Source organism: Gymnogyps californianus, unplaced genomic scaffold, assembly GCF_018139145.2.
Source record: "Gymnogyps californianus isolate 813 unplaced genomic scaffold, ASM1813914v2 HiC_scaffold_330, whole genome shotgun sequence".
Taxonomy (NCBI): domain Eukaryota; kingdom Metazoa; phylum Chordata; class Aves; order Accipitriformes; family Cathartidae; genus Gymnogyps; species Gymnogyps californianus.
In genome coordinates this window covers 1-23,923 of record NW_026114214.1, presented here as the reverse complement: position 1 = coordinate 23,923, position 23,923 = coordinate 1, and the positions used below count along the sequence as shown (strand labels likewise).

Sequence of the window (23,923 nt, the reverse complement as noted above, 5' to 3'; positions counted from 1 at the left end):
TCTTACATAATAGTATGTTTCAGAAATTCCTCTTTAATCTTACTTGGTATAAATGACCTTGTAGATTTAGCAGGGAAGTTTGTGATTGCAGCTGCTGGCATTTAAAAGTCTAATATAAACAGATTTTTGGAAAGCATGAAAAATTATCAGTGGTGTTTCTCTGATTTGAATTGAAAGTCAGAACTCTGGCATCTAATTACTGTCAGAGCATTTTGAGAAGATGTCTTGTAGCGTTCCTGCTCCTCTGATGTAGTCTGTACTAGTAATTCTTGTAGGCAGTTTTGGGAAGAGAAGGTTGAAACAAGACGTGGTCCTCAAGCCTCTTCTGCTATGGAGGAGCTGGGGGGGAGGTCCTTATCCTGGCTTGTCTTCCATGGCATCCACCTCTGTCTGAGCCCATCTGTTCTGGGGAAGAGTGATTAGGTTGTATACATTGCACAAATGAGGTTTCACCAAGGTCTTATGCAATGGTGTTCACTTCCCTGCCTCGGATGGAAATTTCTCACCAGGTGCCTGCAAGGTTGTATTTGCTTATTCTACGGTTGCCTCTCCATTGGATCATAGTTACTCTGTTAAAGTAAAATGGTAATCTCTCAGCCTTTGGTCTTTCTTCTTGTTGTCTGAAAACAGCTGCTGGTTCACAGAAGAAAGTTCTGAGTTGATGTGGAATTGCTTTTTTGTAAACAAATACTAATTACTTATTTATGTGTTTTGTTTATTTTAGGGATAGACTTCAAGATTAAAACTGTTGAATTACAAGGAAAGAAGATCAAGCTACAGATATGGTGAGTAATACACCCAAGAAGCTATGGGGTGGCATCCTTCTGGATGGCTTCTTTCAGAGACAGGTTTTTGTGAGAAGAGTTTACTCTTTCTGAGATTACATTCAGGTATCTAATTTTGTAGCTGTGTTTTGTATTTTCGGTAGTGGTAAGGTCCATGTATATTCCCCTAAACATTTTTTAAGAAATAGGGAAGAGATCTGTGTGTTGCGTTTATAACCACTGTTACTGACTGCTCCCTTGGACAGGCTATTGGCACATCGGCTGTTTGGGAGGACAGGATCCTCGCAGTGTGTGATTTAGTGGGAAGTGTTTTAAAACTGGAATTCTTAAATTAGGAGTTGCCTCGAATCTATGACTATAAATTGACTAGTAGCCTTGCTTTGTGTCAGCAAGAAAGTGTAATCCACGTCTGCACTTATTTTATATTTTTCCACGGTAAACTGTGGAGAGTTTCTCAGCTGGCTGAAAACATGGCTGCTTTTCTGTAGGAAAGTCTAACATGAGGCAGAAACTTAACTCTTTCCTTTTAGCTTGCTATGCATGTCTAAGTAGAGATTTTTCTTCTGTTTTAATAGCCCTGTAACAAGTCAGGTCAGGAAAGCTAATGGCTTCTCCTAGCCTCTGTTTTTGTTTAGACTCCATCCTCAACCACGTACATGTATTGCTGGTGCATTCTCCAGCTTTACTGAGAGTTCAGAACTTGACTTTGTTTAGGACTTGAATTTGTCCATTTTGTCCCCCCCTAATAAAAATCTTTTATGGTTTGATAACGTTGACGTTTGTAGATGCAGGTGGATGGGTTCCAGTTAGAAGGAAGCACTGGTCTTCCTCTGTCTGAGGAAAACTGGCTGAATGATTATCCTTCCTAATGAATGTATTCTGAATCCATCTTGTTACCATCGCTCTGAGCGTCCACCTTGGTCTCAGATGTTTCTCATATCCCAGTCCAGCAAGCAGAAGTTGGCTGACTTAGTTATTTTGTTTTGTGCCCTGCAAGGGGAAGAGTTGTCGAAGTTGATTTGTTGTATAAACTGGGCAGCCAGTCGATAAGGAAGCACTTGGATGATGAAGTAACTCAGCACGCTGGAGTGTCTTAGCGGGGAGCCACAAGGGTAACCGTCTTCGCAAGGGCAGTGTTTTAGATGGAGCTGCCTGAGGAAGGATGGGCGTAGATCAGCTGGGAAGCGAAAGCAGAGCAGTGGAAAGGAAGGAACAGAGAGCATTGGCTAAAGAGGCATTCAGGTGTAATGCAGCTTCACTCATTGACTTGCTGGGCAGCTCTTGCTGTATGAGTTCACCAGACTGTTAATGTTCTGATTTTCAACCCAGATCAAACCATAACTTCTAACAATCATTTTGTGCCATATTTTTACCCCAACAGGGTAGGTGCTGTGAATTACTGTGGGATAAAAGGTAGAACAAAACATTGGAATGACTTGAAGTGTTAGATTAAATTTAGGAAAAAGTCATCATGAAATGTAAAAACTGAAAATATGGAATACTGAGGATGTTTAATGTGTATATAGACAAAGAAGCAAGCCGTAGTGAAGCTGTACGCGTTGTGGGTTTTAGTGCTTAGGGAAATGAAGAGGGGTTTGGGTGAGCTGAGTTTTATGAAATTGTGACTTTTAAACGTTGCAAAGTTGGGAGGTCCTTGTCTGAATCAGCTTCTTGTTCCTGCCAGTTTAAAATTTCACATTTGAAAAGAAACTTGGAAAGCAGAAAATGAAGTTCCTATGGCATGCACTTTTGATGGAAAAAATAAAAATGAAGAAATCTAGGCTTTGTAGTTTCCAGCTTTTCCTGTACAAGGAGTTTTGCCCAGCAGTGGTTTGGTGGCTAGAACAGTAGTGTCTTTTGGTGAAGATATTTTGTGCAATGCATCTATATTTAACCACCGCTTCCTGTATTTAAACTCACCCTGTACTTCTAGAGTTGTGTAACGTATTTCCAGAACTACACTTCACTCCCGCTGCAGCGGTTTAGTAAGCAAGGCATGCATTTAGTGGAACATTTCCCTTGTAAACCTGAGGCTGTTCTTGTGTCCAGATGATGGGTTGAGCTTTTATAACTGAAATACATGCACAGGAGCTAATGTAGGTGAATCAACAGAACATGTCTTCTGAGTTGTAGGTAGCACTGCCACTGGGACACAGCTCCATACCTGATTAACCTGATCAGAAGGTAACAAAAGACGGGTGGTGAAGAGAAAACAGACTGTGGGTTAAGGACAGGAGATGAGACCCTTGGCGCTTGTGTGCTTTCAGTTAGTATTGCATTGCAGGTGTGCTTGTATTTGTGGAGCATATCCATGCTCAGAATTTAGAGGAGGAATGACCGTTGTTTCATTTGGGAAACATCTGAAAACTATCGTCCCATTTGTGAGATTGCCTGTCAGTTTGCCCTGTTTCTTGTACGCACGTCGGAGCTGCTTCTGGTTGCTTACAGAGACAGGCTACCGGGTGCAATGACAGCGGCCCAGTCCACGAGTGTAAGTCCAGCCGTGGCTCTCCAAAGTGTCACCATATCTTTGTCCAGCCTTTCGTAATGCTGTTTTCTTGCTTCCTAACAGTCCCTTGTATTGTTAGAAGCAAAGCAGTTTTGTCTTGTCATTGTTGCTGTTGTTATCGTCATCATCATTATTATTATTGGTGCTTATTCAGATTGAAACCTCTTTATTTTTTCAGAATAGTGACATTCAGCTGTTTGCGAAATGACAGACGGTGACAGAATTTTGTACCTTAAAGAACTTAGTATGTGTTAGCGATTTCCCAAATATGACAGAGTTTCTTTACATAGGGTTGCTCAATGTTTGTGAAAGAACTGTGTTCAGTGAGCCATCACTGGCAAAAGTGATGGCTGAACAAACCTGTCACTTACAGAATAAGGTTTCTACATCAGTGGGAGTGATTATGTATTTGATTATGTAGCATTTGCTATTTACATAGGTGAAAAGTGTATTTCTTTTCACATACAGAAAGCAATAGAAATAAACTGTTCCTTAGTTTAAGATTGCTATATTGACCTGCCTCTCGCTGATCCGTATAATCCTCCATCACCCACATATTAAATCTTTCTCATGCTGCTGTTGTCCTGGTATAGGAGTTGCTCTCTGGCTGCCTGCAGAGCTGTCACTGTGTTTTACTCTGGCTAGTACTGGCTTTTGTACTCCCTGGGGTGGGGGTGCAGTCTCAACCGGCAATTAGTTTTACAGAAAACAGATAAAACTGGCACTTTCTAATATAGCTCTGCTCCTTTCCTACACAGCGGATAGCTACCTACCTCTCTTCCTGGGTGTGGAAAATGAGCAGACGTGGCAGTATCTCAGTCGTGCCTTGACCTCTAAAATATATATAGGAGTAAAGCAAGAATACAAAGGTCAAGCTGAGTTAAACCTTGCCAGAAGCGATAAGCAACTTGATACTTCATAGCTATTAAAAAGCAGGGTTGCTGTTCAGTAAGGATCAAGCTAGGATTAAAATGTTTTCATATTGCTCCAAAAGTAAATGTGCCTGTTGCAAAACAATGTTAAAATGGGGAGAGGGGAGGTTGGGACAAGAGGAAGCGGAGAATGGTGGGACTGGGTAGCGAGTGGGCCTATGTCTGTGTGCAGGGAGCTTCTGGAGGAGCCTCAGCTAGGCTGGGCAAGCCTGGTGTGGTGCATGGGCTGCAAGAAGGAGGAGGATGGGACACAGCTCTCGGGACTGGCCTTCTGAAGGAATGAGCTTGTTCAGGCAGATCCATCAGGAGGACTACTGGTATGTCAAATTCTGGGTGGAAGCACGTAAAGAATCGAGTATCTTCTCGGTTAGGTTATGGTACTACTTGTCTGTTTAGAAAAATTGTTGATGTGACAGTATATGATACGATGCCATATGGAAAATCACCGATGGTGGGCGTAGTACAGGATTTAGGAGAAAGGAATTAGAGTAAAGATTTGGGGGTAGAAATGCTTATGAAGGGTGGGACCTGGAGGGTTGACACTGATGAATGTCTTGAAAAATACTAATACAGTAATGCTCATAGTACAGAGAAGGGAGGGAGAATAAAAGAACCAAAATGAGAGATTACTGCTCCGGGAAAAGATGGTGTCATCATTGCGAAAGTGATGAAATGCTTTAGAGGAATAGAGTAGTAGAACTAAAAATTCAGCTGTGAAGAGTGTAATATCATACACTCCAGGAACTCGTATAGAATTGCTTTGAAATGGAAACCAAAAGGCTTAGGCATCCTGTAATTCACTACACTTAATAGCATAATGTATCAATTGAAAAATTAAATGTGATTTTTCTGATACTGTGGGTGCGATCGTTTCCAGTGGGCAGAGAAGTGTCACAGTCTAACGTAATACACAATTTTGATTAGCGTGCCCTAGAAAGAAAGGGGCAAGTAGGAAGATCAGAGGGATGTAATAGCTATTTTAGGAAGAACAACTGGAAAGATTAGGATTCATCAGGATGTCAGAGAAGTGACCAAAGCACATTTTTAAAATCATGAGTATACTGGACAAGGTAGGTGGAGATTGTTATAACTCATTGCCTTTTCCAATACCAGAACATTAGTTCTAGCATAAGGCTAGAAGGTGGCACATGCAGAACACAAGGAAATGAAGTTAAGCTGTGAAACTCCTCACCACAGGATGTTGTGGTAGCTGCAGATGTACGTGGGTTCGCAAGGGATTTCATGAAGCAACAGTCTTTTGGACTGTTGAATACACAGATGTGATCTCTGGCTCCAGAAGTCCTTGAACTACACAGAAGTGGAAGCTGGAAAACTTCTGGTCTGACCAGGTACGGCTCTTAGGCGCTTGTGAGAACGCGCAGAAGTCAAATCTAGGTTTTTCATCCTGGTGAAGCGAAGGCTGAATGGAAATATTACCGCCATCTAAAAAAATACGTAGTGGTAGCAGACACGGAAGAGAAGGAAGGACTCTTTAAGCTCGAGGACAGTGGAAATCAAAGTTGCTGGAAATCCACCAGCAGGAGTGGGAGACTCTGGGAGAAGCTCTAGTTCAGCATAATGGAAGTGAAATAGAGAAAGGGGAGTGTGGAGGGACCAGATTGGCCAGGTATTTCAGAACAGAACGTGACAAACAAAAGGATCATGATGGATCCTGTTCTGCTGTTGCAGAAGAACTTGCTGCAGGAGTCCTCTTTCCATTCAAGAATGTTCTGTGAAAATTGGTTGCAGAAAATGCAGCCACTTTCTGGTCTCTCCGTTCACAGACTCCGCAGTCTGGGGAGACAGCTAGGAACTGTAAGAGGTGATCCTGAAGGTGGATTTACAAGATGTTGATATTGGGAGAGTGAATCCAAAACAAAAAAAACCCAAACACCCTTATGCTGACGGTGGAATGGTGGAGGGATGGGGTAGGGCGGAAAGCCGTTCAAGAAATAACTGCAGTATTTAGGAACAAGTTTCTAGGGATTATAAGCAGACTGGGGTTATGTGAGCAGTGGTGAGTGATTAGCCTTTTCAAGAGGTCCGTATTTCAAGTCAAGAGTAGTAAGTAATCCCAAGTTTCCTTAAACAGCCACATGGTGTATATGGTCTAGTCTTAAACTAGTCTTAAACTGATCTTAAGGAGTAACCAAAATATATGGTAGAGCTGTATGAAGAGTTAGTTTTGCAGGGGTCATGGGGACTAACAGTTGTTGATTCCTCACTTGTGAATTTTCCATTTACCAGTTCTCATGCAGATTGCTTTCCTGGCAGCCTGTCAGTGGGCAGTGTGTATTGTCAAGCCCGAACAAGAACTCTGATAGACGGAGATGAATGACAGTAGGTACAAGTTAGCAAAGTGCTTGATTCTTGTGCGCCTGGGACAGGCTTGTTTGCAGAGCTGCTGCCCCAGGAGTGTCTGTGCAGGCTTGTTGCAAGGCAGTGACTTGCATTGTTAAGGCCAGAAAGTTGAGATCTAAAAGGCTTGATCCTGAAGAGCTGCCAGAGCTGGGTAAGACAATGATCTGTTTCTCTTCAGTGCTGTATGAAACAATCACGCTTGATAGTGTTGTATTAGTATGGAAGCAGTACAATGACAAAATTGCTTCTGTAGTAAACTGAAAAAACACTTAACTCGGAGAGTCGAAGACACCTAAATTTTTTCTTTTTTCCTACTTAGCTGCTACTCTGACCCTCCTGTCTTTACGTACAATTTGTATGTCAGCCTGTTTTCCTACAGTTGTGTTGACTGATTCAAAATTTTAGAAACAGCCTTATTTTTTTAGTATGCAGCTCTTAACTGTGTAGAAGGCCATAAGGTAACATTTTTCTATCAGTGCATCTTTGCTGAGAACACTTTTACGTGGCTAGAAAAGTGTCTCAGAATTTTGTTTTATTCAGCAATGAGCTTGTTGCAAAAATAATCATCTGACCTGGAACGCCTGCCCAGGTGAAAGAAATGTGCAGCAGCATAGCTATCCAAAATAGTTATACATGTGGTAATTCCCTGTTATATGCAAGTTCTTGCATTTAATAAGTATGGTGGTGAACAGCTAAAGCTGCAGACAGCACCACTAACTAGTGTACGATCAGTCTCATTAATTTTTGCAATTACCCTAGGAACATCTAGAAGTTAACTCTTGCTGCTGAGAGCTTTTGAGACTATTCACCATGTGCATAGCTCAAGGTGGAAGAGACTCTTTTGGCATGTCAGTCTGACTTCCTATAAAACAATTAGATAATTCACTCATCATAATTTTTTTTTTCCCCCTGGCTGAATATTTTTCAGAAAAGCTGAAATTTGCCAGTCATGAAATATCTTCCAGATGTTCCTTTGTGAAGGAAAGTCTTCGACCAGTCGCTAAAGCTTCCAGAGTGTGCCTGATGTCAGCAGTAGAGTTTCTTCAATGCAGTATTCTGCTGTGTAGTTTTAAAAAATATTACGAGAAGAAACAGTGGGACAATAATAAAATTCTTAGGAATATTTAATATGTTGGCGACCTTTATTTTGAGCTGTGTGGACTGGAAGGATCTTCATAGATCATCAGTTATAATCTCTTCTTGTTGCATCTGTGTAAATCTTTCATAAATCGTAGTACATTTTAAGGTTTCTTTAGTCTCTGCTAGGTCAACTGGAAAGCTGTCCCAGAAATTCCTTTCTCTGTTGGTTAAACCTCTAATATGATATAGCTTATGCATACTTTAATGTTGGCATGAGAGTAATTTAAATAGATTTTTCACTTTCCTTGTGCTTCTCCTTTCCCTAGTCCCACAGGACGAACTTCTTTGTCTTCATTTTGCAGCTAAACAAACCACGTTCTCTCAGTTTCCTCCTGTGCAGTAGAGCTTCATTTTCCTTAGCTATCTTAATAGTCCTTGTCTACATTTATTTTAGCTTGGAGAGCTAGCTAGCTTCCACAAATGTTTTTGCCTACATCAAGGATTTATTGCACACCCATAGCTTTGGAGCATATTCTTACATCCTAGAGGTTTGAACAAAAGAATGGAAAGCCAGGTCAGTAAACACGACATGCGGTCTCCAACTGTCTTGTGCCATTTGCTCAGGGTGGATTCATCAGTCGTAGGCAGTTTGAAAACCATAACTCATTTCCTCTGTTTGCTTCAGTCAGTTCTCTACTCTCGCATCCATTAAGCGTTATCTCTGAATAATGAATGGAGAATCCATTAAGAAGGGGAAAGGGCAAATATAGTACTTATTTAAAAAAAAAAAAGGGGGAAACACTCCAGGTTCTTTGCTTTTTCCCTCCCCAGCTTTCTTCTCATCCATTAGCTTAGCTTCAGTTGCCAGAAAAAACACTGGAGGAGTTAACTAAGCAAGTTAGTTGTAGGCACATAGGATGTGACAAGCAATGAGTAACAACTAACTGTTGCCAACGCCAACTTGTGTAAAATCAATCTGAATTCTTACTGTGACAGCTACTGGCCTTATCAGGAGGGGAGAAATCACAGATGCTGTATGTCTTGATGTTTTTGGTAAGGCTTTTCTGACACTATCCTGCTTGATATGAGCAAGTTGGGGGAAATGACTTAGGTGAAGATGCTATCAAGTGGATACAAAACTCATGGCGAGAGAAAATAAATGATGTGTGAGTAAGAGTTCTGGTGAGATTTCGCAGGAGTCTGTCCTGAGTTTCATGATGGGCAATGTTTTCTTTAATGGTTGAGGTAAGGGAATAGAGAGTATGGTTATTGTATTTAAGCTAAGCAGGAAAAGATGAAGTTGCGAAGTATAAATTATGTAGAGGACTGGATTATAATTCAAATTGCTTTTGACCGATTGGAGAGATGTCATTGGCAAAAGTTCTGTGAAATTCGGTAGAGACAGATGCAAAGTTAGCAAGTTCAGTATGTGTAATCAATTACTCAAATGTCAGAAAAATCTGCTTAATCATGAGGAAAGGGAATGGGATGCGTAAACAGGCATGCCCAAGTCTTCTAGAAAATATTCCTGTATGAGGCTGGTAAGACTTCAGCTGGAGTAGTGTCCTGGTTTTTGGTTAGACATGGGCAAACTGGAGGGAGTCCAGAGAGAGTAATAGGTGAGGCTGTGTATCTTAGATGTTTGGCCAGTGAGTAAGGTCTAAAGAACTTGAGGTGGTGTGAGAAAATTCAAGAGAAGGTGCAAGAGCTGTGTTTGCGTATGCAAAATTAGTTGTAGAAGGAAGGGAAATGAACTCCTCTAGTTACCTATGAAAGGTAAGACAAGGATTGACGGCCTTAATTTGCACTAAGGAAAACCCAAGTGTGCCATCAGGAGAAACTTCCAAATGGGACAGAAAGGAAATGAGAGAGGGGGATTCAAGCCAGCAGTCGTCAGAGGTCCCCAGCAGAACATCAGGCATCTTTCAGGAATAATGTGGGTATCCCTCAACATTTTGTAGAGCCAGGGAATGGACTAGATTGCCTCTTGAGGCTACTGCCAGCGAGCCAGACCTCTGTGCAGCATGGCCTGCTAGAACATCTCTCAACAAAGTGGTGCTCGGGTTTAGGATCTGGCCCTGTTCCTCCTCCTCTGCTCTTTGCCCTCTTCCTGGTGATTGTCATCTCCTAGGAGGAGATAAAATCTCGGGAGCAATCAAATCAAAACCATGATCTGGGGTCTGAGCCAAACAGAGCCGATAAGACTCTTTGAGAAGAAACTTTGTAGTGCTTCTCCCCTGCATCTCAGGAACTTTTCCTCCACGGCATCTTTCGATTTCAAGGCTTTTCATTTACTCCCCATTTGCCAACTGATACTTTGCCAGAAATCTGATGTGTGCTTAAACAAATTGATTTGGCAACTATGGTCAGCATTTGTTGGTTCGAGTGTAGGTGATGGGCAGTGGGAAGAGCTGAGTTGTCACGGGACTCAGTGCCTGGTGGTGTCCATGTTCTGCCAAGGCATTTGCTGTGACCTCAGGAACAGTTGAGAGGGAAATGAGTTGAATTAGTTCAGCTGCAGTCCATCATCTTTTCTGAGGTTACTGGTTTGTGAGCAAGTAAATGTGGGTCTGTGGGTTGGGGAGGAACACTGCGCCTTTCTGAAGGCGGTTAGGAAATGTGTAATCTCAATTTAGTCCAGCTTAAATTTGGAGACACCTTTGATTCTACCTTGTCATAGAATGACAGAATGGTTTGAGTTGGAAGCGACCTTTAAAGGTCATCTGGTCCAACCCCCCTGTGATGAGCAGGGACATCTTCAACTCGATCAGGTTGCTCAGAGCCCCGTCCAACCTGACCTGGAATGTTTCCAGGGATGGGGCATCTCCCACCTCTCTGGGCAACCTGTGCCAGTGCCTCACCACCCTCAGCGTAAACAATTTCTTCCTTCTATCTAGTCTGAATCTCCCCTCCTTTAGTTTAAAACCATCACCCCTTGTCCTATCGCTACAGGCTGTGCTAAAAAGTCTGTCCCCATCTTTCTTAGAAGCCCCCTTTAAGTACTGGCAGGCCGCAAGAAGGTCTCCCTGGAGCCTTCTCTTCTCCAGGCTGAACAACCCCAACTCTCTCAGCCTGTCCTCATAGCAGAGGTGCTCCAGCCCTCGGATCATCTTCGTGGCCTCCTCTGGCCCCGCTCCAACAGGTCCATGTCCTTCTTATGTGAATAGAGTCACTGAAAACTGTCTGTAAACATGTAATCTGTTAGGTTTATGTCCTCTGAAAGACACTGTAGAATATGCAGTTAACTCCTAATTCTCAATGGCATGCAGGTTTTTTTAACCAAATCTCATGCATTCCATCAAAGGTCTCAGAATGAGATGGGAAGATAAATACTGTCATTAATCTTGCATGATCAGTTTTCAGCAGATTGCTTATAGAAATCAACAATTTAATCTTACAGTACATCTCCTAGATTTATTTTTCATACACTTTGATAAAAAATTTCAGGAATATACATTTGTAAGATCAAGTTAAAGCTTTATAAAACTGATCTGAAAACAAAATTCCTCTCAGTGTTAAGTCTGAGTTCCAGAAAATGTTGAGTGATCGTCTTCGTGGCTGCTGAGCAGCTGCTGAAATGGAAAGGGATCTTCTCAGGCATCATGGTGGTGTTGACTGGATAGTTTGGTCAAGTCATCGCTGGTCACAGTTCCTGTCTCTCCTGACTTTGACAGCAGCACTGGTAAACAACCTACAATGTTTGGGAACTTCCTACAGAAACTTGAGTACTGAGTCAGCTGGGTTTGTGCCGTGGAGCTGACAGTCCTGTTGAAATGTTGGTAGAGCATTTCTTGCTCCTGTTTTTGTGCTGTCTGTTACTGGCTTCCACCGAGGACAGAAGTCTTTGAGACACTTCCCTGCGATATGAGACTTGGCAATAAAAGTTTCTCCTTTTGGGTGCAAGTTTCAAGTTGTCAATAAAAATACAAAGTTTAAAATTAACAGACTTCTACCATGATTTGATATTGGGTTTATTTATTGTGGTAAGATACTGGAAGACCTACTGCAACCTACCACTTTGCTGTTCACCATTTTGCTGTTCCACAGATAGCTTCATCTTCTGCCACCTTAGTCGTGTAAGCCCAGTTAAGCGGTCCAGTGTTTTTTGTCTCTGTCATAGTTGACTCTGAAATGTGTTTTTAAAAAACAATCCCCTTTAAAGTAAAATCCAGAAGAGAAACTTCAAACTCAGAGTTTCTGTACCCTCATGAGCCTGGCTTACTGAAGCTTGCCCTTTTTGTTCTCTGAGTGTTCAGCTACATCTGGGAGGGAGTGGGCCTGCCTTGAAGCTGCTGCTGCTGCACACTGGAGTGTGTCCTACCACCCTTCGAAAACATTGCACATCCCTCGGTAGTGGTGCAATAGAGCACGTGCTGGGCCACGCACACTTGTCTGATAGATATACCATGTTGGTTTCTTCAGAGCTTGCCTCTGATGTGTACTCTTGTCTGTTTTCTGCAGGGACACAGCAGGGCAGGAACGATTTCACACCATCACCACCTCCTATTACAGAGGTGCCATGGGGATCATGCTAGTATATGACATCACCAATGCCAAGAGCTTTGAAAACATCAGCAAGTGGCTCAGAAACATAGATGAGGTGAGTAATGTTTGTAAGATCCCGGAATTGAGCTGTTTGTTTGTGACCTATAGAGCATGTGATGAATCTCACAGAACTCAGCTTCTGGATTGCACCTTCTGCTTCTACCCTGGCAGAAGGTGTAAATTAACACAGGGGTTTGTGTGCTGTTCTTCGGCTGTCCTATGTTCCCTCCCTCAACTCTCCCTTCAACAATGGTATGAAGGATCGCAGGGGCTAGTGGTGTCCTAAAATGTCAAATTCATACATGAGCAAACTTTGTTTCTGTGCTGGAGAACACTTAGAGGTAAGGAATACATCTTCCAGTAAGTGGGAGTTGCAGTCTTCAGGAGGAGCTGCCACCACAAGGTGGTGTGCAGAGGAGCAACACTAAGCCATAAGCTGTAGAGTAGCTATAGAATATGTCACTTCTAGGACCAACCTATTTTATAAGGACGACTATGTGAATCCTCAAAGATAATTAAATATGACCACCTCCGCTCCCTCAAAATTGATGTCATGAAATATTTGCAAGTTTATCATGGCGGCTGCAGGTAGGATGGCAAATAGCTGTTGTTGAATGTTAGCAAACTACTCAAACCTGCATAGCTGATTTTTGTCCTTGTTAGAGGAGTACCAAACAAGGAGGCTGGTAAAATTTCAAGCAAGGTCAAGTGAAGCAGAAGAAACTGATGTGGAAACATTCAGTGCCTGGATCCCCAAGAGTTCATTGTCCACGCGTTCTGAGATGTTAGAGAGCAGCACATCTGTTAGTTCTTGCTTTTGTTATGCTGTTCCCAAATTGAATAAATGTTTGGATTTTCCAGCTTCATTATTGTCGTGGTTTAACCCCAGTCAGCAGCCAAGTGCCACACAGCCACTCCCTCACTCCCCATCTGTCTCCCCGCCCTGCTCCCGCTGGCATGGCGAGGAGAATTGGGAAAGAAGGCAGAACTCGTGGGTTGAGATAAGAGCAGTTTAATAACTAAAGTAAAATATAATATTAACAGTAATAATAATGAAATATAATAATAATAATAGTAATGAAAAGGAATATAACAAAAAAAAGGAGTGGGGGGGAAGGAAAAACACCCAGTGATGCACAATGCAATTGCTCACCACCCGCTGACCGATGCCTGAGCAGCGATCCGCCCCTCCTGGCCAACTCCCCCCAGTTTATATACTGGGCATGACGTTCCATGGTATGGAATACCCCTTTGGCTAGTTGGGGTCAGCTGCCCGGCCGTGCTCCCTCCCAGCTCCTTGCACACCTGCTTGCTGGCAGAGCAGGGGAAACTGAAAAGTCCTTCACTTAGGATAAGCGCTACTTAGCAACAACTAAAACATCAGCGTGTTATCAACATTATTCTCACACTAAATCCAAAACACAGCACTGTACCAGCTACTAGGAAGAAAGTTAACTCTGTTAATTCCAGGACAATATCCACCCCTTATTCTATACCATTTACATTATGCCCAGATCCCATGCTTTCTGATACATTTCCAATTAATCACCATCACTTTTCCTGTCTTTTAATATATACACACAGATATCATTCCCGCGGTCTATGGGCCATCTCTGTCCAATGTCTGTTGAGTTCATTCAGTCCATGACTTTGGGCTCCATCTGTCGTAACAGTCTGTCTGGGCAGGAGGGATGATGCAAGTCCGCTCAGTCGGCAGAACTGGATTGGGCTTCGGTGTGGTGCGGCGGGCGGGTGACATTGGGTGCAGCAGGAGGATGGTGTGTGGTGTTGGATTGTTGCATGCTGAAGTCAGTCCTGGTTCCATTGCTACTGCACTTCACTCAGTTTTGTCATATTCTTCTTTCCAAGCAAAGTTTTTCTGAGTACAAAAACTCTGCCGGTATGCATAGAAAGGGTGGACTACAGGAACTTTATCCCCTTCTACAGCACGTAAAAGTTCTGATTGGGCAGGGTCAGCTCGATTGGCAGATCCTCTAGTGTTGACTAACTAGGTGGCCTTTGCTAGATCTGTATCCCAATGTTTGAAGGTCCCACCACCCATTGCTCTCAATGTAGTCTTTAACAATCCATCGTGTCGCTCGATTTTCCCAGAGGCTGGTGCATGACAGGGGATGTGATACACCCACTCAATGCCGTGCCAAAACCAGGACAAGGTGTCGTGGGCCCACCGAGCCAGAAATAATTCACCCTTATGCTGCCAATCCAGATCTACCTGAGCTAGCCAAAGGCTCTTCCATACCATGGAACGTCATGCCCAGTATATAAACAGGGGGAGTTGGCTGGAGGGGCGGATCGCTGCTCGGGCATCGGTCAGCGGGTGGTGAGCAATTGCATTGTGCACCACTGGGTTCCCCCCCCCCTTTTTTGTTATATTCCTTTTCATTACTATTATTATATTTCATTATTACTGTTAGTATTATATTTTACTTTAGTTGTTAAACTGTTCTTATCTCAACCCACGAGTTCTGCCGCCTTTCCTGATTCTCCTCCCCATCCCACCGGGGACGGGGAGTGAGGGAGCGGCTGCGTGGTGCTTGGCTGCTGGCTGGGGTTAAACCACGACAATTATTTTCCTAGAAAGCATGAAGACGGCCCTGTAGAATTGAGCGTCAGCAGATGGGTGCTGTCAGGCATTGCTAGTTGAAGCATTGAAGCTGGTGAAAGGTTCTTCCAGAGCAAAAATGTGATATTGGAACTTTAATTTCCTAGCATGATAAATGGGAAACTGTACTGTTTATGGAAAGGTATGCATTTTGGTGGGTACAGAAGCGGGGGGCAGGGAAGTAAGCAGCACAGGAAGAGACTCAGCGACGAGTTGAATGTAAACTTGAAACCAAGGCCTTTAGATTCTGCAGTTGCTTTGTTTAAAAAATTCAGTAGTATCCAGGAAGTTGAGTAGTGGATGTGATTCATACCACTGTGTCTGAGAAGCGAGCATGTTTGCTGACCTCATGTCTTTAAATCTGTGTCACACAAACCTCTGCAGCTCATTTCAGGTGCATTGTGAAGGCTGCATGGTTACTGCAGTTTTATAAGGGATGTTTGACACCTTAGGAAGCTTTTTTTATTATGGACAAGCTCACTAACGGAGTGTGTTTGCAGAAATGGCGAGTGAAGTCAATGTTCTGAGGTTCTGGATGCAGTGTTGAGGCTTCTCACTAAAATGTGTGGCAGGTGTTACCCACTCACGTACAGGATTGCAAATGATAGTTGTGCATGAAGTAACTAAGTGCTTTGGTTTTACAAGGAGTTAATATTGCCGAGGATATTGTCTCAAGGAGGAGAATTTCAGTAAGCCAGCTGCTCTTCTGAATTGCTATTCTGTGCAAGGAGGCTCTTCTACAGGATGCCTAAGCCTTGATTTAGAAATAGCCAGGAAACCTGGAGAAGTTGCACCTTCATCCTTGCTAAATACTTAATTATTTAAAGTTCACACGTTCTGCAGAGGTGTACTATGCCATGCACTTTTGCTTTGGGCTAGTAGGAATTAGTTGAGTTGCTCAAGTGCACAGTTTTGTACGTTGGGGCTGGCTGTATTTGAAAGAAGTCTGTTGCTGTGTAAGCAGTTTAGCGTGTCTGCATGAAAAGTTAACATTTTCAGGGTCTTATTCTACATGATATCTTAATCTACCTTTGCCGTCTGGTTGCTCTTCCGCCTTGTGACCTGAAGGAAAAAAAAAATGGAGGCGATTCTCCTGAGGAGTGTGAAATGGGTTGTTACTGTAAGCAGGAGTACTGGGTACATGGATCTCTTGCCTCTGTAGTTCTACTGGTAATGCTACCGTAAAGTAGTATTAAGGCTGTTGGAGTGAAAGTAAATTCAGATTAGGCTTTCCAAGAAGCTTCTCATGGCAGGTTTCAAAGTACTTCAGTTATCCACTTAAGTGATGCTTTGTGCTGTGGCTGCTGGAACTTTTCTGCTAGCCTGGTAGATATCTTTGGCATATTCTTTCCTTACTATGATGGATATTGGCAGTACTTCGATAACTGAACAGCCAAGGTATTTTTGCTCATTCAGCATTCCTTGAGAAAGCAGTGGCACTTGTGTTTGCCTTACAAAGGTGATTCCCTGTGTATGTGGTCCTGCTTTTCTTTGGATCCTGAGCATTAGGATGGCGCTCACTTCAGTTTTCCCTTTGCGATGTCCTGGTTTATGTGTGCTTGGTATACAGTCTGCGTTCCATTTCACTGCGTGAGTTTCTCAACATCTGTGTGAAGTACTTAGCAGATAGAGCTAAAGCACAAAGCTGACATGCGGTCTTGCTCTGATGATTGCGACATCAGAGCAACAGCATGATGCTAGAGAGCTGTAATTTCCCTTTGTTAGTTAACTCAGTAACTCCTCTAAAAAAAAAAAAAATCACAGGCAAAAGGGTTTTTTACTAACTTCCCCATTACTTGGCTTTGCGGTGGCTAAAAGCATAGTTGCAGTTGTCAAGGAGACTTACCTGTCTACAATAAAACTATGCAAAGGACCCTTTAAACCCCAAAAAAGTAGTAGTGTCAGCTAGAGCTGCTCCAGTGCATGAAGCTTGGTTGTTGGCAGCTGTAGATGCGGGGCTGCCCTTGTCCTGTCACGTTTTGTGGCATCACTTCTGTGATGTGCTTGTCTAGCACACATAAAAGCTGACACCTCTACATGCCAGGCAGGAAGCTGATTCCTGTCCCATGTCACTGAATGCAAACTAATGAAGATTTGGTAGGCTGGTGTCATTAACTAGAAGGATCTGTGTTGCAGAACAGCACTTAGTCTTTTTCAGAAAGGAAGACTTCACGCTTAAACTACAGAAATAAAAAGGAAGGGGAAAATAACTGGCATTGGGAAGGCAATAGAGCTGTGTCAAACCTGTAGCTGTTGTCTCGTTCCACTTCCAGGTTATATGAGCAATTTAGTCTAAAGGCACTGCCTGAAGAATGATTTCTAGCAGTCTTTGTTACAACTCAGGCAAGTGCAGGACACCGAGGCCTGTAAACGCCATGCTGGACTTCAAACAGCTTGGAAATACAAAAGTGAAGTAGATATTTACTGCTTGTTGGGGAGATGTGTAAACCTGTCTCTTGTCTCATTTTAGCATGCCAATGAAGATGTGGAGAGGATGCTGTTAGGAAACAAGTGTGACATGGAAGATAAAAGAGTTGTCCCTAAAGCAAAAGGCGAACAGGTAAGTGTCAGACAAAAACTTGCTTATCAAAGTAAGCGAATCAGTGCCAAGACTTCCGCCGTCTCCACGTGGCTGAGATGCCACAGCGGGACGTGCCAGGGAACGAACGAGGTAGCTGGGTTTGCTAATGGTTTGTAAGTCTAGGGAATCTTTTCTCAGAAGCTGCATTGCAAACAACTGCCATGAATGGAAGGAGTTCAGCTGCAGTTTCTGCTTTCTTTGATAACTAAAAATTTTCAGGCATCCTTTGTTAAGTTACCATGTGACAGGCTTGGATGGTATCTCTTGTCTTATGTCACATTGACTTGTGATTTAATACACTTTAATTGCTTTTTCTGAATCATTAAGTTCTGAATCGTCTTCTGTGACACTTTGCCTAGCTAGTACTTCTGATGCCTGCTACGGCCGAAAGAGTATTACATGCTTATAAATGCCGCTAATCCCGAAGTTATAGCAGCACCAGTTGAATAACTCTACAGTAACGCTAACCACCTTCTTTCTTTTTTGGTTTAGATTGCTAGGGAGCATGGTATTAGGTTTTTCGAAACTAGTGCAAAAGCAAATATAAACATTGAGAAGGCATTCCTCACATTAGCAGAAGACATTCTTCGAAAGGTAGGTGCTTACAGGATTCATTTGGGAAAAAAAAAACACCTTAAAATTTCAGCTCCTGTTGCTTTTGATGTTTTCCTGAATTGTTGCAGCTTTTGACTTTGGCAAGCTAAGACAAATGAGTCCCTGAAGGAGGAGTATTGTACATCTAAAGCTTCTAAGCTTCTGAAGCTTGTTTGATGTTTCGTTATTGTAGGGCTACTATGTAGAGAGAGCAGTATACATCAAAGAGCCAACTCATAGTTGTTTGGCCCTTAAACTCGTGGTTGTGTCGTACACGTGCTTGGAGTTAAAACATTCCAATTGGCGTGGAAGAGAATTGTCCTTTCCCTGCCACCGTCTCCATCAATACACAACATTGTCTAAAAACTCTTAAGCGCCTGTCGGGAAGAGTTTAGGTGTGGTTGATTAGAACAGATGAAGGAGCTCTGTCACTTCCTACCTTGTTTTCCAGTGATTAGCCCTCTCAGCCTCTGCATTTCGTTGGAGATTTATTGGATGGTTATATGGCAACCGATGAGAAGAACGTGGATCCCCACTTCATCCTGGTGGTTGGCTCCCCTTCCTGAAACGTACAGCATACCATAAAGATGGTTGTCTTTTCTGTGGCCTGTACCCAAATCTTTGTATGCCCAGAGCTACAGGGTACTGCTATGCTTGTGTCCCTGATACCTTTCATGAGTAGAAAATGCATCGGCTGCCGCTGTTTTGTTGGGGGTTGAGCTGGGCTGGATACGTGGGTGGCTCCAGGGCTGGTTCCCGTTAGCTGATGTGCTCCATAGCCAAGGGCTTGATTGACGCAGTAACCCCTGTGCTAGCACGTTCCTGCCTACGGTCAGGTCCTGCCTCTCCAGCGCTGAAACTCTGTGGAGCTCAAGAGACATGGGTTGGCCAACTCTAGCGTATGTGCTTTTGCTCCTAAATGAATGACCCTGCGTGTTTTTTCTGTGCTCCATCTTGGCGGTAGGGACTGCCTCCTGTTGAGGCTGCCTTCATCACTGTCTTTCCACTGCTCTCCTGCATGCATGCTATTGATAATGTCGTCTGAGTTAATTGGCTAGGAATTTAGTGCAAGGTCAATGGTGAATCTTTTCACGACCCTTTTAAATACACATCTGCTCAACAACGTCTGGTTCGCCATTGTAGTTCTGAGTTGTTTCTTAATTGGTTTTTGACAAGCTTTATGTGAGAAACTGGATGACAATCCCTGGCCTTTGGTAAACAGGAGGTCAGGCTAGCAAGTCTTACTGACCCTTTTGACCTTTAAATTTTTATTTTGGCCTCAGCGTATTTATCTGAAGAGCAGGGAGGGATTTGCTTTTGCAAGGCTGTGACAAAGAGTATCAGAAAAGGAATAGAGAGACCAAACTGCAGTAGTCTCATGAACATTTAGGTTCGTTTCTAAACAGCTGAAAGTAGATGTTAGCATCTGATCAAAACCACTTGACTTTGATTTTGCTTTGGTCTAACCAAGTTTACATCCCATGACGCAGATGAGCCTGTTTTGTCCACTGCCTCGGAAACTGGTGTCCTGGTTAACTGGAAGGCAGATGCTTTTGAACAACCCCTCTTTATCCATAATTACTCTGTGGTTTTTTAAGGTCATTAGTTCACATAATTTAACTTGAGCTTGTGTTAGTTGTACGCTGTGATTTACTTACTCCACCAAAGTCCAAGTGTCAGTCCTAAGAGCAGGATCTAGAAATAGTTTTAGTTTACTTTGGGGTGGTCCAAGTTCAGAAGTTTTTTGGTTTTTTCCCAGCTTTCCAGTTGTTTATTTAAAACAAAACAAACAAAAAAACGCTTAAATTGGTTTTGCGTACTTCTGCTGGAGGGGGAGGAGGATTCCCTACGTTTCTGTGGAGCTCTTTGTCCAGAGTTTATTCGTAATATTATTTGGTGATGTCTTTTTGTAAGCCGCTGTCTCTTCAGCTCTGAATACTTTATTTCAGAATATCTCAAGAGCCATCTAACTCTTTTTACTTGTCTCATTGCAGACCCCTGTAAAGAGCCCAACAGTGAAAATGTAGATATCAGCAGTGGAGGTTGGGTGACAGGCTGGAAGGCAAGTGTTGCTGAACGTTCTCCTATATCCCAATCGCCATCCACCGCCCCTTTTTTCTCGCTGCAAAACAAACCACTCTGCCCGTTTTTAACCTTAAACCAATGTTTTGTTCCTCATCTTAACAAGCTCCTGTCTCCCTTTGTTATTCCGTTTAGGACAGCTTGCGTACTATAATTTTCTCAACAACATGTATAGGAAAATCATCTCCGTGACTTCATTTTTTAACTGTACCTGCTCAACTTACCACTACGTTTTGGTTGTATTATAGTCCTGTTCCTCCTGACATTAAAACATATAGCAATCATATTCAACTCTATTCTGCAAATTGTATAAGAATAAAAGTTAGAATTAACAATTTATTTTGTACAACAGTGGAATTTTCTGTCATGGATAATGTGCTTGAGTCACCATGTTCTCTAGATGCATCAGCAGAAGAGCCAGGAAACACTCATTTTCGCCTTGAGTCTGTGAATGGGGTTTTTTTGTCCTGTGCCTTATGTGGAAAGGAACTTTTGTTTTCACTTTTTTCCTTTTCTTTTCTTCTGGTGGAAGCATGTGCAGGAGACATACCATCCATACTTGACCATTTTAAAATACTGAACTCTTTTGTGATTGCTTTCTGTAATTGTTCGTGTAATGCATCGAGGACAAAGGGTGGTGCAAAAAAAAAAAAAATACTGCATTTAATCTGCTGTGTCTCCTTTTGGTGATCTAGCCATTCAGAACTGTTCCTGCTGCCATTTTTTTTTCCTCACTTGCAGCTCTTTCCTTTTTGCCTGCATGCTGCTTTTATTTGCATTTCTTCATGGTGTGATGTGTTAATTAAAAGGATGGCAACGTGGTATGTTTGCCAAAAATTTAATACAAAGCACTGATTTAGCTTTCAAGGTAAAAATGTTGACGATACCTACTAATTTCCCTCTAGCCAATGTCAGTTCACTAGTATATCTTCTCTCTCCTCCTGCATAGCCGTTGGGTTTTATGATATGGAAGAGTTATTTGCATGCACTAGTTTTCTATGGAGGGTGATGTGGTTGTCTACTTTATGTGTATGAATATAACATGCAATTCCCAAACTGACAGCAGTTAACATGAACTTTTAAGTTCTCTCTTACTGTTAGCCGCTCCAACAAGTTGTGCGGTAGCCTAGCAAAAGGCTGAGTGAAACTAGAGTTAAAAAAAAAAGAAGAAAGAAAGGAGGGGGGAAAAAAAAAAAGTTGGCAGTTTAATTTATTACCTCCCTGAAAACTTTCCATTTTCCAGTGTTAAAAGCTGAGTCACTGGTACTTGGGTCAGTCTTGCTCTCAATCCCGTGCTGTGGGAACGCGGCGGGTGATCCCAGCAGGGCTGCTGAGCCCCCCTGGGATTAACTTGCTTTTCCAGCTCGCCTTCTGCGTTGCCCCGGCCAGGCTCCGGTGTCACCGATGGCGTGGCCTCGTCATTTCTGTAAAGGAAGGGGGTTAAGGACTGCCAGTCTGACTTTGTCGAGTGCTCCTGCCGAATCGGGCGTTCAGTCTGCAGGAGCGTTTGTACGTTCACTTGCCTTGCATTTAAAATACCACGTAGGAGAGCTGCTCCGGCCAAGGACAAAAAGATATTTTAAATAGACGCTTCTTCCTCCCCAAGCCTCACGTTCTCCTTTAAAGTTGGACAAGCTTGTGCCTCGCTCTTGTCCGCTTGGGTTTTGGACTGTCTCCGGTAAATAATTAAGTAGTCAATAACGCTGATTCGATTTTAATGAAATGACGGTGTTACAACATTGAACTTCTAGTTTTGAACGGCTTCCCGTGTAGTAACTTGACCGAGGTGTCTCCCTTTTCCTCTGTATTTTGGCATTTTTGTCTCCGTGTGTGTTAACCCTTCCCAGTCGAGTGGCTCTTGGGGTCGGGCAGGACGCGGGGGCTGGCGGATAAATCGGCACCCTTGCGTTTCTCACGTCCCGCGCCTGCCGGTCAGCGTTGTAAATAGAGTACGGCTACTTTTTGGTTAAACCTGCACTTTCTAACGTTATCAAAAAGGGAAAATGGAGAAATATACATCAAGGGTTTGGGTTTTTTTTGTATAATCCTTGTTTTCAACGTGAGCTTTTTATTTGCTTCCAGGGGCTTGGCTCCCTCTGTGTAAATCCCTCGGATCCTCTGTAGACTGTGTTCGTTGCAAGCCAACAGGTAGAGAACAGGCCACTCGCTGGTACTACTAGCTACCACCTCCGTTTCGTATTCTCCTTACCGAGTTAATAAACTGAAATATTTCTAGACGGTCTACTTCTGTTCATATAAAAACCATGAATTTTAACCATGTGGCTTGGCTTTTGTTTTGTGTTGTGGAGTGCAAGGCCCAGCCGAGGAGGAGTGAGCAACAAGAGTCGATGCAGATGCTAAAAAAAAAAACCAACAACAAACCAAACCAAAAAAAAAAAGTAATAATAATCATGTTGGAGGAATCTGCAGTAACTTTATTTCTGCCAGTATCTAAACTTCCTGCTAGCTAGCAAACTAAACTGCTTGTGAAACCTCTACTTGGAAGACACCCCCCTCCCCAGCCCTGTGCGTGGAATCAAGCCTAAGGCCAGCCTAGCAAAGGATGCGAAAGCAGCTTTCCCCGCGCCAGCCGCCCCGGTGCCCGGCTTTGCCCGGTGCCGGCGGTGCTGCCGCGGGGTCGGGGGGGGGTTGGGGGGGCTTTAGGCGACCTAGCCGGCGGAGGAAGATTCAGCGCTACCTTTTTGTCACGGCAAAAAAAAAAAAAAAATGTAACTTGATTAAATTGGTCATGATAAACTAAAACCCGAGGTCGAATCTATCCTACCAGTGTGTGAACCGCTTTCTGTTCTGTCCTGTTCTGTTCTGCCCCGGGGAGCTGCTGGTGCCGCGGCGGTGCGGGGCAGGGGTAAAAGCGGCGCTTCGTGCTCTCGGACTCGGATGGTGGAAAAACAGCATCAACTTAAGGTCTAGGATTAATTCCCATGCCTACAATTTTTTACTTAATCTTTTAATATTTTTGCTACTCCACTCTGGCTTTTTATTTAAAACACATTCTTTTGTACCACTTACTGTATCAAATTGTATAAAAGATCACTGTCCCATTCTTGGTCATACCAAGAGCAAATAAAAGCTTTTATAAACTTGCATTGCTTACTTCCTTGGCCCCGTTAAATTCCCTTTCGCCAAGCCTTGGCCGGGGCCCCGGTGGCCCTGCGTGCCGGGGAGAGGGCCGAGCACCGGCCCCGCTTGCGGCTGCCCCTCGGAGGAGGTGTGCGGGGCTGGGACAAGACCCCCTCCGCCCGCCCTGCAAAGCTTTACCTCTGGGCTGTAGCTGCTCTCAGCCCCAGCAGCCGTGACCGCTGATAAAACCTGGATGGCGCAAGCTGGTCTCTGCTTCTAAGACGTCGTCGGGCTGGGGCTCGAGCTGTTCTCTACGGAAAAGCTTTAGGCTGTTATTTTTCAAGGGCAGGACTGTATTAAGTGCAACGGCGTGTCCGAGGCGGCTGGCATTTGCCTGCTCCTAACGTGGAGCCTCCGTGGGTGGGGGTACACCCGGCTCTTGGGCCCGCGACTGCAGCACCCCGGGAATCCCCGGCTCCTTGGAGCGGCCCTTTGCAAACGCATTTAAGGAACACGGCCGTTTCAGCCCTTCCCTCTGCGCACCCCCGGGTCCCGGTGTGGGTGCGAGCTACGGGCGGGTTTGCCAGCTTTCCAAGAGCCCCCGCTGCCGTGCCAGCAGCCGGCTGTATTTACAGCCGAGCTGATGTCCTTCCCCACCCAGCAGGATCCATTCACTTCCCAGTCCCGTCTCCCCGAGCTCTCTGCCCACAGGGAGCGGGTGCCCCCGGGGTCTCCCACAGCCTTTGGGCA

At 43.7% G+C, this 23,923-nt stretch overlaps 1 protein-coding gene across 1 annotated transcript; it reads left to right on the top strand.

Annotated features, from left to right (window-relative positions):
- Positions 1-724: 724 nt before the first annotated feature.
- On the top strand, positions 725-20,072 carry LOC127028495 (ras-related protein Rab-10-like; the record flags this gene model as incomplete). Its single annotated transcript, XM_050914257.1, has 5 exons — positions 725-785; positions 12,129-12,267; positions 17,306-17,395; positions 17,909-18,014; positions 20,005-20,072. Coding segments are annotated over 5 exons (464 nt in total), but the record flags the coding sequence as incomplete, so codon positions are not given.
- Positions 20,073-23,923: the final 3,851 nt, after the last annotated feature.